General features: G+C 43.5%; 1 protein-coding gene across 9 annotated transcripts in view; it reads right to left on the minus strand.

Annotated features, from left to right (window-relative positions):
- Positions 1-15,524, minus strand: part of PPP2R2B (protein phosphatase 2, regulatory subunit B, beta) — a 516,438-nt gene that overhangs the window by 38,363 nt on the left and 462,551 nt on the right. For all 9 annotated transcript variants that reach the window (XM_012001547.1, XM_012001545.1, XM_012001551.1 and 6 more), the window contains one exon: positions 13,257-13,421. In XM_012001547.1, coding sequence (XP_011856937.1) covers positions 13,257-13,421 — 165 coding nt within the window. The remainder of the gene's footprint in view (positions 1-13,256; positions 13,422-15,524) is intronic.

A 15,524-nucleotide genomic window follows, 5' to 3' on the forward strand; every position in this document is an offset into this window, starting at 1 on the left:
CCATCATTCTCAGCAAACTATCGCAAGAACAGAAAACCAAACACCGCATGTTCTCACTCATAGGTGGGAACTGAACAATGGGATCACTTGGACACAGGAAGGGGAGCATCACACACTGGGTCCTATTGTGGGGAGGGGGTAGAGGGGAGGGATAGCATTAGGAGATGTACCTAATGTAAATGACGAGTTAATGGGAGCAGCACACCAACATGGCACATGTATACATATGTAACAAACCTGCACGTTGTGCACATATACCCTAGAACTTAAAGTATAATAATAAAAATTTAAACATAAGTTAAATATAACAAGGTAGGTATTTTATTATTACGTGTGTGTGTGTGTGTGTAATGTATTCTTAATGCTAGAAATGAGCAGTGAGTCAACTACTCTTTAGTGTTAGCTTTTACATCTGTGTAAAGAGAATTATCAGATGCAAATTTATCAGATTGAATGACTACGGTTGTTTTACCTCTAAAAGCATTTCTTTAGCACTTTCACTGTCCTAAGTGGTAAGGGGGTTTGAGAAAAGAGTCTAGCCATAATAATGGTCCCATCTGTGAGAGAGACCAACATAGAAAGAGGTAATTAAACGTATGGTTTAAGTGCTCTGAGAGAGGGCATTTAATCCTATTTGGGTCCAGGAAGTCTTCCTGGAGGAATATGCCTTAACTGAAACTTGAAGAATGATGGCTCCCCAAGGATGTCAAAATCCTAATGCCTGGAACCTGGGAATATCTTAGCTTACATGGCAAAATGGAATAAAGATTGTGGATAGAATTATGGCACTAATCACCTGACCTTAAGGTGGGGAGAGTATCTTGGATTACCCAGGTGGGCCCACTGTAATCACAAAGGTCCTTGAGAGAGACAGGAGAGACAGAGAGAGAGAGATGTGATGTAAGAAGGATTCATCTCCCTGCTGCTGGCTTTGACAATGGAGGAAGGGGCCATTAGCCATGGAACGTGGGCAACCTCTGAAAGCTGAAGAAAGTGAGGAAACAGTCCCCCCCAGAGCCTCTAGCAGGAAACACAACTTGATCAAAATCTTGATTTTAGACAGTGAGACGAATGTCAGACTTCTAACCTGCAGAACTGCATGATAAGTTAGTGTTGTTTTAAGCCACTACATTTGTGAGAATTTGTTACAACAGCCATAGGAAGCTAATACAAAGAGAAAGAGGTACACTTTGATTTCTCTGTGGAGGGAAAAAATAGCTGTTAGAAGATCTATTATACATAACAATTGTATAATAAAATTCCCACCTTGTTATGATACTTGTGTGAATGTTAAAAGATTAATTCCTTGGCACTACAAATGGAAAAATGGTCATAAAACACAGACTTAGATTTTAAAAGTTGCAACATATTTACAAATTGAAAAAATGGAAGATAATTTTTGGTTTTTATAGGCAAAATACAGAGAAGAGGAGGCCAGCACCCTCCCTAGACTCTAACAGGCCAATGTCTCTTTCTGGGGAAAATATTTCTGGACATTTCCTTGACTGGGTTCTCCTGAACCTAGAATTCAGGATGCTGCCAGGTGCCTGTGGCTGCTTTGCTAGTTACAGCTTGTTACAGGGCACGATGACAGGTAAGCTGGCCTAGGATGTCCCAAGGCCAGAGCCATCTATAACCCCAATCTTTCCCATTCTGCATGTCTTAGGGGCTGCAGCCATGTATGTGAGGCAGTTTTGGCCTTCACTGCTTTCTCATTCAAGACCCCAAGTGAGGGAGAGGGCAAGACTTGGGAAGGTGTTAACTACTAATGAATAACACTCACTTCCAAAATTAATAAGCCTTCTGGTTCTTAGCAAAATCCACTCAACTGTATTCTCCAGGATGACTAATTGACAGAACTGGTTAAATTAATCAAAAATGGAAATGAGGATGGAAGAAGGGGGAAGGGATTCTATTTTTACTCGATGGCTTGGGCACTGCCTGCTCTGTTAATTGCTGCTAAGCTTGAATGGGATAGAGCAGCTTCAGACATGGGGGTGAGGTGGGGGTGGTGGTGGTATCAGTGGATTCTGCTCCATGCAGCAAGGCTTTTGGCTTTTCTCCAGAGTGGGGAGTGTGTGTGTGTGTGTGTTTGCAATCCTGTCATCAGGCAAAAGCATTTTAATAAAGGACCTTGTCTTTTTAACCTAACCAAGCTCCTCTGAAATAAATACTGTTAATTATACCCCAGATCAATACTGAACCCCTTTTGGAAGATGTGCCAAATCTCAGGGGCTTTAAGATTCATTGCAGTTGCTGTCTTAGCTGATGTCTTTGGACACATTCCATCAGAGACCTGGGGAATGAGCCACAGGTTTATTAGGGAGCTCTAGCGGCTTACTTACCAGGGCTTGGCAATTAAGTTTGCAGATGAGGGTGAAGAATGAGAGTGGATTTTATGTTCTGTGTAATGGCAGAATTAATTCTGTAGTTGAAAATCGTCAGGCTGGGGAATCCAGCCAAATGGGGATTGTATAAAATGGACTCTTGTGAAAATTATCCTTCTGGATTTTAGAAAAACATCATGCTCTCTATCCTGTCAGATGCCCAGGAAAGGAATAAATCTTCTGGAAGCAGACCGACATGGGTTCAAATCTTAGGTCCTCCACTGTGATTTGGGGCAAGTTTCCTCACCTCTCTGTGCCGCCTCTGTAAATTAGAGGTACTAATACCAATCTTCATGGGTTGTTGTGAGAATTAAATGAGATACAGAAATGTTCAAAAATAGCACCCTCCCGCTCTACTACACCCACCTGGAAGACAATGAAATTTCTGATTTGGATAGTTGGACTGGACATCAAACTTTGCCCTCTTCTCGTTGGAACTTGGGCTTTTTCTCCAATGACTACACTGTTCACAGAAATATCTCAGATTTTTTTTTTTTTTTTTGAGATGGAGTCTCGTTCTGTTGCCCAGGCTGGAGTGCAGTGGCACAATCTCAGCTCACTGCAACCTCCACCTCCTAGGCTCAAGCGATTCTCCTGCCTCAGCCTCCTGAGTAGTGGGGTGACAGGTGTGCGCTACCATGCCCAGCTAATTTTTATATTTTTAGTAGAGACAGGGTTAAGGTATTAAAATACCTTATTGGCCAGGCTGGTCTCGAACTCCTGACTTAAAGTGATCTGCCCCCCTCGGCCTCCTAAAGTGCTGGGATTATAGGCATAAGCCACTGCGTCTGGCCTAACATCTCAGATTTTAAGGTCTAAAGTGCTTATGCCATTTGCCCCTCAGCATGAAAAAGTCAGACTGCCCCTGGACAGGAAGGCTGCTTTGAGGTCATCTGAAGGAGGGGATTTCTGTGGCCAATCCTTGGGTTGCAGACTTGCCGGTGCAGAAGGGCCTTGCTGCTAGAACAGAGTGTCTACAGGCAGCGAACTTGCTGGTAGAGCCAGTGCAAGGGATTGGTGCTGCAGGGCAGCTCCATCGCTACTGCTGAGGGGAACCCTGGCTCCTCGCCCTGGCCCTCAAGACCTTCCCTGGCCAGATTCAGCTTCTGCAATTCCCCAGCACTAGACATTCCCTCTCAACAAGATGGAAGCTCAAGGGGCAGGTGAGGAAGAAGGAAGGTCTGCCCAAACCACAATGGAATTAAGATGCTACTGCAGAACCTACCCTGTGCCATTACACACACACGATTGATTGCATTCAGCAAATGTGTACTGGGAACCTACTATGTGTCAGGCAGTGTGCTAACTGCTTTTACTTTAACTAATTAATGGACAAAGACTTCCATGAGCCCACATCCTATGATCACTTCCCCCGTCTCATCCTTCTTGCCCTCTCAGAAGCATTTGACATAGTTGATCCTAATGTATTTCTAAATCACTGTCTTCTCTCAGCTTACATGTGTTGGTTTTCTGCTCACTTCCCTGGCAGCTCATACTTGATCATCCATAAAAAGCCACCTCTTTCTTTCCCCTACCCCATTGGTAAATGTCGGTGTGGCCTTTGCCTCATTCCTGGGCCCTTAGTTATTCTCTAACCATACCTTCTGCCCTAATTGACATTATCCCATCCCATGGCTTAAAATAGCCATGACATGCTCATGATTCCTAAATTTATACCTCCAGCTCAGACCTCTCCCCAGACTTCCAGACTCATGTTATCTAATTGTCTGCCAGACTTCTCTAATTGGATGAATCACAGACATCTCCAATCTGGACACATCCAAAAGAGAATGCTTGGTCTTTCCATGCCAAAACTGTTCCTTCCCCAGTCTCCTCATTTCAGTATATGGCACCATACAGTCACTCAAGCACCAAACCTATGAGTTATCTTAGATTTTCCCTTTTCCATCACCTCTCCACTGCCAATCTCTCAGCAAGTTCTCTTAGCCTCACCTCCTAAGGGGATCCTGAATCTGCCCACTTACCACCACTTCACTGTGCCCACCCTGGTCAGAGCCATTATCATGTCTCCTCCAGACTGTGGCAACAACCTCTAAATGGTCTCTCTGCTTTCCAGGCCTGGCACCCCTTGTCTGAGAACTCTTTTAAGGTCATAAACAGTATTCACTTCCTTCTTAGCACGATCTCATGGCTTCCCATCTCACTTACAGTGAAATCCAAGTGCTCTGCTCTGGCCCATAAAGCTCTCCATGATCTGGCCCCAGCCTACCTCTCTGGCCTCACTTTCCTTTTCCCCTCCCTCCCTTTCTCCCTCCCTGTCTTCCTCCCTCCCTCCCTCCCTCCCTCCCTCTCTTCCTCCTTGCCTCCCCTTTTCTTTTCCTTTCTTTTCCTTTCCTTCCTTTCTTTTCTCTCTCTCTTTCCTCTGTCTCTCTCTCCTCTCTGTCTCTCTCTGTCGCCCAGGCTGGAGTGCAGTGGCACAATCTTGGCTCACTGCAACCTATGCCTCCCAGGTTCAAGTGATTCTCCTACCTCAGCTTCCTGAGTAGCTGGGATTACAGGTGTGCACCACCACACCCAGATAATTTTTGTATTTTCAGTAGAGATGGGGTTTCACTATGTTGGCTAGGCTGGTCTGGAACTCCTGGCCTCAAGCAATCCACCTGCCTCAGCCTCCCAAAGTGCTGGGATCACAGGCATGAGCCACCATGCCTGGCCGTGGCCTCACTTTCTGCACTGTCCCTAGCCTACTTGTATTCATCCACTGATCTTTTTTTCTATTCTTTGAACACACAAGGTTGCTCCTCTGTTAGGGCCTTCACACTTAGATGTTGGCTTTCTCTTTGGATCCCTCTGATAACAGGTCTCAATTTAAAGGCTTTGCCACATACCACTACTTCCTGACCCTGCTAATTTTCTTACAGCCTTTTTTTTTTTTTATCATGTCTGAAATGACCTTGTTTATTTGTACATTTGTATGTTCTCTTTCATCCTGCCCCACAAGAAGGTATGCTCCCTAAAGGCAGAAACCAGCAGGTGTTTAACCAATCTTAGTTGAATAAGTGGTTTTTGGTGTTTTCTTGAAGAGCTACAGGTGGTCTGGCGCAAACCTTAACTTCACCACTTGCTCCTTGGTAGCCATAAGTGTATCTTTCCCCCTTTTAGCTAGTTGCCTCATCTCTAGGATGTGAATAATGGCAGTATGTACTTCATAGGGTTGTTATGAAGATTAAATGAGCTCATGCATGTATACTTGGCTTACTTCCTGGACACAGTAAAATGTCATGGAAGTTAGCTGTGAATCAGGCTGTTGACATTACTAGTTTTATGATTGCTGCTGCTCTTCCTGCTCCCTCTCTTAAAAGACACATGTGGTAGGAAAGCAAGATAATATCTTCACTCCAACCATAACACGATGCTTATACTATGCACCAGGCATCATTCTAAGGCTCCATGGGTGTTATTTAATCCTCACAAGCACCCTATAAGGTAAGCACTTCCACTACCCATATTTTATAGGTGAGTAAGTTGAAGCACAGAGGTTAGGTAACCTGTTCAAGATCGCCAGTTAGGCCATGGATACAAGCTGATAGTGGCTGCTCAACTATGTTGATTTTCCTCCTCTGTTTTGACCCAGTCCCTGAATTAACTCACTACTGTCAGCTTGGTTTGACAGAGGGAAGAAACAAAACAAAAATATCCTGGGCTGTGCTTACAGGGAACATCATGCTGGGCTCCTCACTGCCTTGCCTCATCCCAGTACCTATGACAGGGGCTGCTGGGATGAGCAGGGAGTTTTGATGTTTTCTGCTGTCTCTACCCTGGAGGTAAGGCGCCCAGTGGGGCTCTTCGGTCATTCATCAACTTTCTTCAAGTTATAGAAGTAAAACAACAACCTTGGAGGGAATCTAGAAAATAAGAAAAATGCCCACATTTCATGGCCCCTGACCTCATCCCTTTCATACAGCCTCTGCTTGTCTTTGCCCACATATACTTATCCTGACCTTGCTGCATTCATGGCGAGATTGTCATTTCGTATGCAGCTTTAACATTCATAAGCATTTCTCCACTTGCTACACCTTTGTGTCCCCAGGTCTTTGGCAAGTCAAGTCTCTGAGACCTTTCAAGGTATCCCTTTTTCCATTCCCAGTCCCACTTGAGGACTTCACTTGCTTTTATGCTGCTAAACCACACCCTACTTATTGGGGAACCTCTCCCTTCAAGATTGGCTTTTCAATAGAAATCAGGTACCTCAATGCCTCTAAAATCAATTAAAGTCCCCTTTGTTCAGAAAGAAAGTGTTCTAGCACCACATGAAAGCCTCCAGGCATCACTGTCCTAACACACATTGGACAACCCTGCCTGGTGAAACTGTCGAGACCCAATGCACAGGTTTCTATCATCCTGGACCTTTGGTCCTTTATCTAGTTTCTCTCCTACCTTTAATAAAAGTTATGCTCATTGTGTGCTTCAAATGTGTCAGGGGCTGTGCAAGAGCCCTGTGTCCATGACCTCTTTGCACTCTTACCTCCTGGAGGAAGGTGTCAGCATCAGCACCTGCCCAGGCATCTGGCGGCAATGAGGCCCAGAAACAATATCTGGAACTGCTGGCTCCAGGGCTTGTGTTCTTGATGACTTTTATGTCTTTCCTGGCTGAGTTGTGTCCCCCCGCCTCGCCACCCCATTCATATATTGAAGTCCTAACTCCCAGTACTGCAAAATACAACTGTATTTGGAGATAGAGCCTTTCAACAGGTACTTAAAATAAGGTCGACAGAGTGGGCCTTGATCTAATAGGACTGGCGTCCTCATAAGAAGAGGAATTTTGGACACAGACACAGATGGAAGGTGATGTAAAGACACAGGGAGAAGACAGCCATCATCAAGCCAAGGAGAGCAGTGTAGAATTTATCCTTCTTTCACAGCCCTCAGAAGAAACCAACCCTGCCAACACTTCATCTTGGGCTTCCAGCCTCCAGAACTTTGAAAAAATAGTTGAATTGTTTAAGCAGTGCAGTCCATGGTACTTTGTTGCAGCAGCCCTGGTAAACTAATGTGCCTTTTTTCACTTGTCTTTTCCTATCTGCCTGCCTTTCCACCACAGATGTTCTATGAAGTCCCACCAGGTGCTATATAAATATTGTACAAATTCAGTAATTACTGAGATAAAGTCCCTGTCTTCATAAAGATTGTATTTCAGTCAGCAAGACAGAGACTAAGTAAAGCAAACAACTATAATGGAGGCTATGAAAGAAATAAAGAAATAAAATAGAGTGATGAGATCGAGAGATGGTAGGTGCAGATGGGGTGGACAGAGGAGTTAACTCTTAAGTAGTGACATTTTCTCAGAAACTTAAAAAGTCAGTACAGGCCAGACAGGTAGGGTATGTGGTGGGAGAGCATTCCAGGCAGAAGAGCGTGTGCAAAGCGCCCAGAGGTGGGAAGGGACTGGATGTATGGAGGTGCAGGAAGCAAGCCAGTGTGGCCAGGCTACAGGGAGCTGAGCCTGGAGAGGTTAGCAGAGACCAGATTTATGGGGAACATTGGAAAGGAGTTCAGGCTTAATTCCTTTCATTCCCCAGGTTGGTGTCCATTACACCTGGCCAGTTTCTTCACCCAGACCCCGATACTCATGCATGGAAAGGGAAAAGCATAATCCACTCTAGCTAAGTGCTGCCACCATCAGCACCCTATTGTTTCAGGCATCTAAACTGCAAACACAACCCTTGTCACTACCGCCAGAAGTGGTAGAAAAAAATAGGCGAGGGAGAAAAAGAATCATCCCTTCCAACCCCCGCTGAGTATGCAGAGTGAGGGACATATGGAAATTAATAAATGCAGCTCTGATAACACGGTTCTCCTCGGCAGTTTGATTAAATGCTGATGGTTATTAAATACCCTCCTTCTCAGTGCTCATCTCCGAAAGCCAATGTTGCTTTTCATTTTGAACTCTGATGAACTGTCTCAATTCCGATCGCACACCTCAGCTGAACTGCGGTCGACTGCAGGCTGCCGTTTGAGGAGGATGGAAAAAATCAATATGAAATGTCAGGCTAGGGGTCAGATTCAACTTGTTCTCCCAGCTGGCAGGAGCTGGGGCCCGTAGCCACAGCAGCTGAACAAAGGGAGATGTGCGCTGAAGAAGGTTGGTACTTTGGAGGAGTCGGGAAAATGAATTTCATTTGCGTCTTAATTAGATTAGTAGGCTGGCAGCTTGCAATTCAGAACTCTGTTGGTGTTGGAATAGGGAGTGGGAGGACAGGGCTGGGCAGAGGCCTGAAGGCCAGTAGCTGGCTCCTCCACCTCCTTCAGGATGGTCACCAGGGCTTTGCTTCTCTGGGGCTGTGTGGGGCTGAGGCTGGAGGGAGAAGCAGTTGTGGGGCTCCCTGGGTGTGTGGCTTGACCGGCTTCCTGCTTCTGTATGACTGCATGATTCTTCCCTGGGCTCTCCCCATCCAATTCTCCATCCTTAAGTCTCAGCTCAGCAGCCACTGCCTTGTCGAGCCCTCATCACCCCTACTTGTACCAGCACATGCCTCTCTCTTATACATGTATTGCAGCTGTGATACTATATTTATTTCTATTCTCTAACTAATACATCTTCTCTCCTTAGACAGTGTGGTTAATGTTATACATCAGATTGACTGGGCCATGAGGTGCCCAGATATTTGGCTAGAAATTCTGGGTGTTTTTGTAAAGGTGTTTTTGGAATAGTTTAACATTTACATTAATAGACTGAGTAAAGGAGATTGTACTGCCTACTGTCGGTGGGCCTCATCTCATCAGCTGAAGGCCTGAAGAGAATAAAAACACTGACCCTCCTGCAAGGGACAGAGAACTCCTCTGCCTGACTGCCTTCGAGCTGGAACATTGTTTTTTTCTCCCCTTGCTTCCGGACCTGAATTGAAACACTGATTTTTCCTGGGTCTTCAGCCTGAGGGCTTTATTTATTTATTTTTTTGAGATACAGTCTTGCTCTGTCGCTGAGACTGGGGTGCAGTGGGGCGATCTCAGCTCACTGCAACCTACGCCTCCCAGGTTCAAGTGATGCTTCTGCCTCAGCCTCCCGAGTAACGGGGATTACAGGTGTGTGCCACCACACCTGGCTAATATTTGTATTTTTAGTAGAGACGGGGTTTCACCACATTGCCCAGGCTGCTCTCAAACTCCCAACCTCAGGTAATCCACCCGCCTCAGCCTCCCAAAGTGCTGGGATTACGTGTGTGAGCCACCGCGCCCGGTATCTGATGGCTTTTAGACTAGAACACCACCATCAGCTCTCGTGGGTCTTCAGCTTCATGGCTGCAGAGCTTGGGACTTGTCAGCCTTCATAACCATATGATCTAATTCTTTATGATAAATCTTTTTACTTACACACACATACCCTACTGGTTCTGTTTGTCTAGAGAACCCTAATACAGACAGTGAGCTCTAAGAGGGAGGAAACCAGGTCTGTTTTTGCTCACCCTTGTGTCTCCAGAGTCTGATACAGTACCTGACATAAAGTATGTGATTAACAAATATTGATTAAATAAATGAATAATGAGGCCTCCTATATCTGGCAAGAGGGTTGGGGTTTCGAACATCTTGCATCTGCAGGCCTGGAACCGGGAGAATCCTGGGTGAATAGTTGTGATAACTGCTGCCGTCATTTATTGACTCCTTTGTGCCTGGCAGAGGGAGGGCTAGGATCTCACACACATGAAATTTAGTTCTTGCGAACAACCTGCCCTATGACGCTGTCCTTAATATTTCTACTTTCAGATGAGGAATCTGGGACTCAAAAGAATTAAGTAACTTGCTTGAGGTCTTGCAGGTACTGAGTGTCAGAGCCGAGTTCTGATTCCAAAGCATCTACTCTAAATCACTCAAGTTTTTTTTTTTTTTTTTTTACTCTAAATCACTCAAGTTTTTTTGTTTTTTTTTTTAACTTTCAAGTTCAGAGGTTCATGTGCAGGTTTATTACATAGGTAAATGTGTGTCATGGGTTTTTTTTGTGTGCAGTTTATTTCATCATCCAGGTATTAAGCCTAGTATCACTTAGTTATTTACCATTCTAGTTTTGAAAGCTTCTAAGGCCTTGCCCTTTTTCTATCTTGTGTTCAGGGTTCATCAAGCTTCCCAGTCAGTTGATTCCCCAACATCCAGAACGCACATGGATCTGTCTGACTCCAAAGCCGAGGCTAGTGTCAGTCACACCGGGCTATGGGGATGCCAGGGCTTCCTGTGCCATCCCTGGCCTCCTTCCTGGGTTGGTGGCCCAGAAAGCCCAGTTCTGCCTTCACTCACCAGAGAGACCCTGCTTCCTTAGACAGTTCATGTCACCTCACCCACAGCATGTCCTGCACTGAATCCCAACCCTTCACTGTCTCTGGGAGGGAGTTAGAGACTTTCCATCCATCCCCATTCCTACTTGTTTTTTATGTCTACCCTTAGGCACACATTTATTAAATATTTCCTGACCCCTGCTTATACGTCAGGGGGTCATATAATGTGACCAAATCAGATTCAGTTCTCATCCTCAAGGAGTTTACTATCTAGAGGGGAATGACATTGAACAATTCATATCACATTCATGTAAGATGAATGCCAACCTTTAATGTCACTAACATCATTTATGACACCCATAGTTATTTTAAAAGAAAATGTTCATTTTCCCCCTTCTCTTTCTTTGGATTTCTATAGCCACCATTCTTTAGGTTCCAAACTATCCTCGCATTGAGACTAAAGCAAAACCTTCTAACTTTCGTACCTTTCTTCACATGACCACTGTGTTAACCTTCCACAAAACACAATTATTATTAAATCTGCTGTCTAGCTAAATGATCTCAAATTACTTCCCACATACTAGAAACTGTGCTTCTCCAAGTAGGGTACCTGTGTATATCCTTGCGGGTTAGGAAGAGGGGAGGATATGGGATATACTAGAAAGTATAGGAAACCATATGATAAATGTTACATCTTTTAGAAACATCAACTTTGTTTAAAATTTGAGAATGGGGGATAGAAATGTAATTATTAAAGTGAAAATAGATATTATATGGGGGTGAAATGTAAAACTCACATGAAATTTTAGAAAGAAAAGTAAGGCTTCAAAGAAAATCTGTTGTGGTCAGCACCTCCCCCAGGGTCGCCGGTCTCTGCCAGGCATGTGCTGTTTTACCTTTGCTGGTAGGTTGGGCCAACCCAGAGCACACAGGGGGAACAGGATTCCTCTCTGTGCCCTCCTTCCATGGCAGCAGGGCTCATGGCTTGGCCCCACCACAACTGTGTTTGGTAGAACAGCTTAAGAAGGACTGGATACTATGGGAACCAGACTCTGGGTATAAAATAAGTACTCACTGAATGCATGAATACATGACAGCATAAACTTTGGAATCTGATCTTCAAGGATCAACCTGATATAAACCATTATCCCTATTTAACCTCATTAACCCAAGATTCCCCTTTCCCCCAAGCCTGACACTTTTTATTTAACATTCTTCAAAAGTTCCATTACTTTAGTAACTTCAGAATTTTGCCCATTCTGTGCTTGCTGCCAACAATACTCTTCTTTCTGTTTCCCACCTAACCAAATCCTACTTGTACTTCAACAGTCATCTACTCAGCCTCTGCCTTCCCTGTGAGGTCTGTTTCGAACATCTAAACCCCCTCTGAATGACCTAACCCATAATCATCTCCACCATTCACTTGAGTATTAAAACTGAACTGCCTTATACATTGTTCCTGAAATGCTTCTTGGGTGCATCTTGCCTCATTAGCCAAATTTTAAATTACTTGAGCATAGGAAATAAGTCTTACCTTTCCACTGTACCACTCAGAGTTCTTTATTGTAACAGATATATTGTAGATACAAGAATATCATGCTGTATCTGTGACTGAATGAATTGTAGTTTAGATCAGTGGTTGTCAACCGGGAGTAATGTTTTTGCCAAGAGGATATTTCACAATGTCTGGAGACATTTTTGGTTATCATAACTGAGCTTGTGTTATTTGCATCTAGTGGGTAAGGCCACAGATGCTGCTAAACATCCTACAATGTACAGGACAGCCCCTTCCCCGAAACAAAAAACTAGGTAGCACAAGATTCAATGGTGTACTGTTAAGAAGTGCTTATCTATATTATAGTGGCTTCCTAACCTGTCTCCTTGTTTCTTTGTTCTCTCAGCCAGAATTTAATGTTTATCCTTCTGCCTTCTGTCTGAACAATTTCCCTAACAACTAATTCTGATCATATTACTCCTCTGGTTACTATTATGGCCGTTCACTGACTTTGATGAAAAAAATTCGGGTTTTAAAAACCATGGTCATTACGACGTGGCTCTGGCATCCTATAGTCACAATCTCTCCAAGAAGCCACCAGTTCCTTTCCCCAGCTGCTGTTCTAGATGCCTTTTATGTTCTCAGCCTCCCACGCAGTTCAGCAAGTCCTGTTAACTTTATTGCCAAGATCTGTGCAGTACTGTGCAGGTTACATGGATTAAAAAAAAAAAAAAAAAAAAAAAAAAGATGTGTCCAGAACCCATCTACCCTCTCAATTTCCACTCACTTCTTTGTCTAGGCCACCCTTCAATGGTCTCCTAACCGGTCTCCCTGCTATTCCTCAAAGTCATTCTCCCCATGGCAGCAAGCATGATTTCCTTAACACATAATTTGGATCACATCACACTGTTATTTAAACCCTTTTCTGATGAAGGTCATGTCTTATTTATTTTCATCTCTGGATGTTTTGGAATCGAACGTGAATGTTCATCTTTACTGAAATATAAAATACGGAGCTGACTCCCACTTGTAGTTTCTTTACTCCTAGTGTGTCTGGTGTAGAAAGGGAGATCATAAGCTTCCAGGCCCTCCCCCTGCATGTTGGAGCCAGTGGCCATGTCCCCCCACCTCCCTTCAGCTGCTACTCACACTTGGTGTGCCTGTCACACAGGGCAGATGCCCGCATGTCACACAGCCGGATTGTCCCTTTGCTGCTGCTGTACACGAAGGTGTTGCAATGATGGGGGTGGAACTCGGCTGCTGTGATCACCTCCGTGAGCTCCTCCATGTTGGCTGGCTTAATGTCCACGATATCTGGCACAGACGAGTCAAGGAAGAAACCAGGAGAAGGAGGCAGGAACTTGGGGAAGGGTAGAATTAGCAATGGCACCATCTTACATTAGTGTAATATGTCAAGATTTGCTATGCACATGCTGGATCCTCATCATAAACTTGTCCCAGGCAGATGAGCCTCAGGAACTTTAACAGCCCAGGGTTACCCAGTAGTCAGAGGCAGCATTAGAACTCAGGTCTCTTGACTCCTCATTTGTGTTTTATCCTCTAAAAACATGTAAAAGACATCCACTCATGACTAAAGTTAACTGCTTGTGCAATCAGGCTAAAATGTACCAAGTTGCAAAGATTTTGCTTCTCATTTTATAATAATGATTAAGGTACTAGTCCTATTATAACCAAATAATTCATTTTGTCTGATTCCTTAACTGGATTCTTGGCTGGTAAGTGATATCTATAATAATAGAGTGCACACTCTCTTTCATGAAATCCCTAAGCCCTTCTTTATAATATGTTGACGATAATAATAATAGCTGCCACCAATAATTTAGCACTAGCTATAGGCCATTCACTGTGCAAAGCATATCATGTACTTTATCTCATTTAATCCTTACAAGAACTCTACATATCAGCATTTTCCTTATCCTCATTTTTTCAGGGGTGGAAACGGATGCTCCAAGTGCATAAAGTAACTTGCCTCAAGTCACATGGCTAAATGACAACACTAGGATTTCATCCCAGGTGCAAAGTCTGTGCTCTTTCATAATTATGCAACATTTCTCTCATGTATGATATATAAGACTTCTAGTCTCTGTAAGTTGTGATCTGCTTTTCAGCTTGTGAGGGAGTTTTTAAGTATCAGAAAGAAGCCATCTAGTTGGAAATTTTTAGGGTCCCATGGAAAATATCCTTAGTTTTATCATCTGGGTTTTTTCTTCTCAGTATTTCCCTTTCTGATCAAGAATTATACCTCTGTTTTTTAAAGACTATATCCTTGTATATTGGAATGAAACATTTACCCTTTTATTTATGAAGGTGACTCAATGAAAACAACCCCCTTCTGTAGGATGTCTGGCATGAGTGAAGGAGTGGGTTTGTACAGATCTCTTCACACCTCCACTCAGAGCTTGGGGGATCAGGACACAGAGGGGCCGAGGCACTGTCTGAGGACCCAGCAACATCCTGCAAAGAACGAGCCTTGTGATGTGGATGCTGCTACACAGTGAAGCTGACCAACAGGACTCCCACTTTTCCTAGATGTTTCCCACTTGTGAGCCACCTTTGTGATTTTTGCCCTATCTGTGCATCATCAGGTAGTACGTTTTACTTGACATTTTTCTTTCAGATCAACTTTAAATTGATTCACTGTTTTCTTTACTTAGCTTTATCTAAACAGTAACCCAATATTCATAAAATCATGGGTTTAATAAGGTAGCTATACTTTAAGTAACATGCATAAAGATCAATATATTATATATTGCATTTGTGTGTATATATAATATATATTTTATATATATTATATATATTATATTTTATATAATATATAAAATAGTTACAAATGAGTGTACCAGGAGATTATGCACCACATTTTGGACAACAATGTATTGAATCAACAAGCAATAACTTGATATAACTGCCCCATTAGACTGAGATGGATGAAAGTCTTGCATGTTTTTCATTAACCTAGTAGCATAGTCCCCTCCTTAGAGTTTAGATGTGGTACAAAAAAATGCACTGATATTTTTAGTCCCGCTAGCCCTAACAAAGTAATATCTATGATCAAACATCACCTATGCTCCTGCTACAACATTTCAACATGCAATTTGTTGCAACAATGGCTTTGTATTTGGTTGTGCCTCTTTCCCATTTATGATCTCTTATAAACCCTGTTGGGTTCTTTCTAAAATTGGCTTGAGACTGAGCTAGCATGTTACTACAATTTCTCCCACCAAACACAGATGCAAATATTACTTGGGTCTCCGGGGCATGTGGGTCTCCTGGCTTCACAAAATACTACCTTTCAACTCAACTTCTGCCAGAGTTATAAATATGATTGCAGTTAGCACCACATGCTTTGGAGCAGGAGCCTGTGCCCCTCAGAAGGAGGCTCTAGACTGCAGCTCT

Source organism: Mandrillus leucophaeus, unplaced genomic scaffold (assembly GCF_000951045.1).
Source record: "Mandrillus leucophaeus isolate KB7577 unplaced genomic scaffold, Mleu.le_1.0 Scaffold663, whole genome shotgun sequence".
NCBI classification, from domain to species: Eukaryota; Metazoa; Chordata; class Mammalia; order Primates; family Cercopithecidae; genus Mandrillus; species Mandrillus leucophaeus.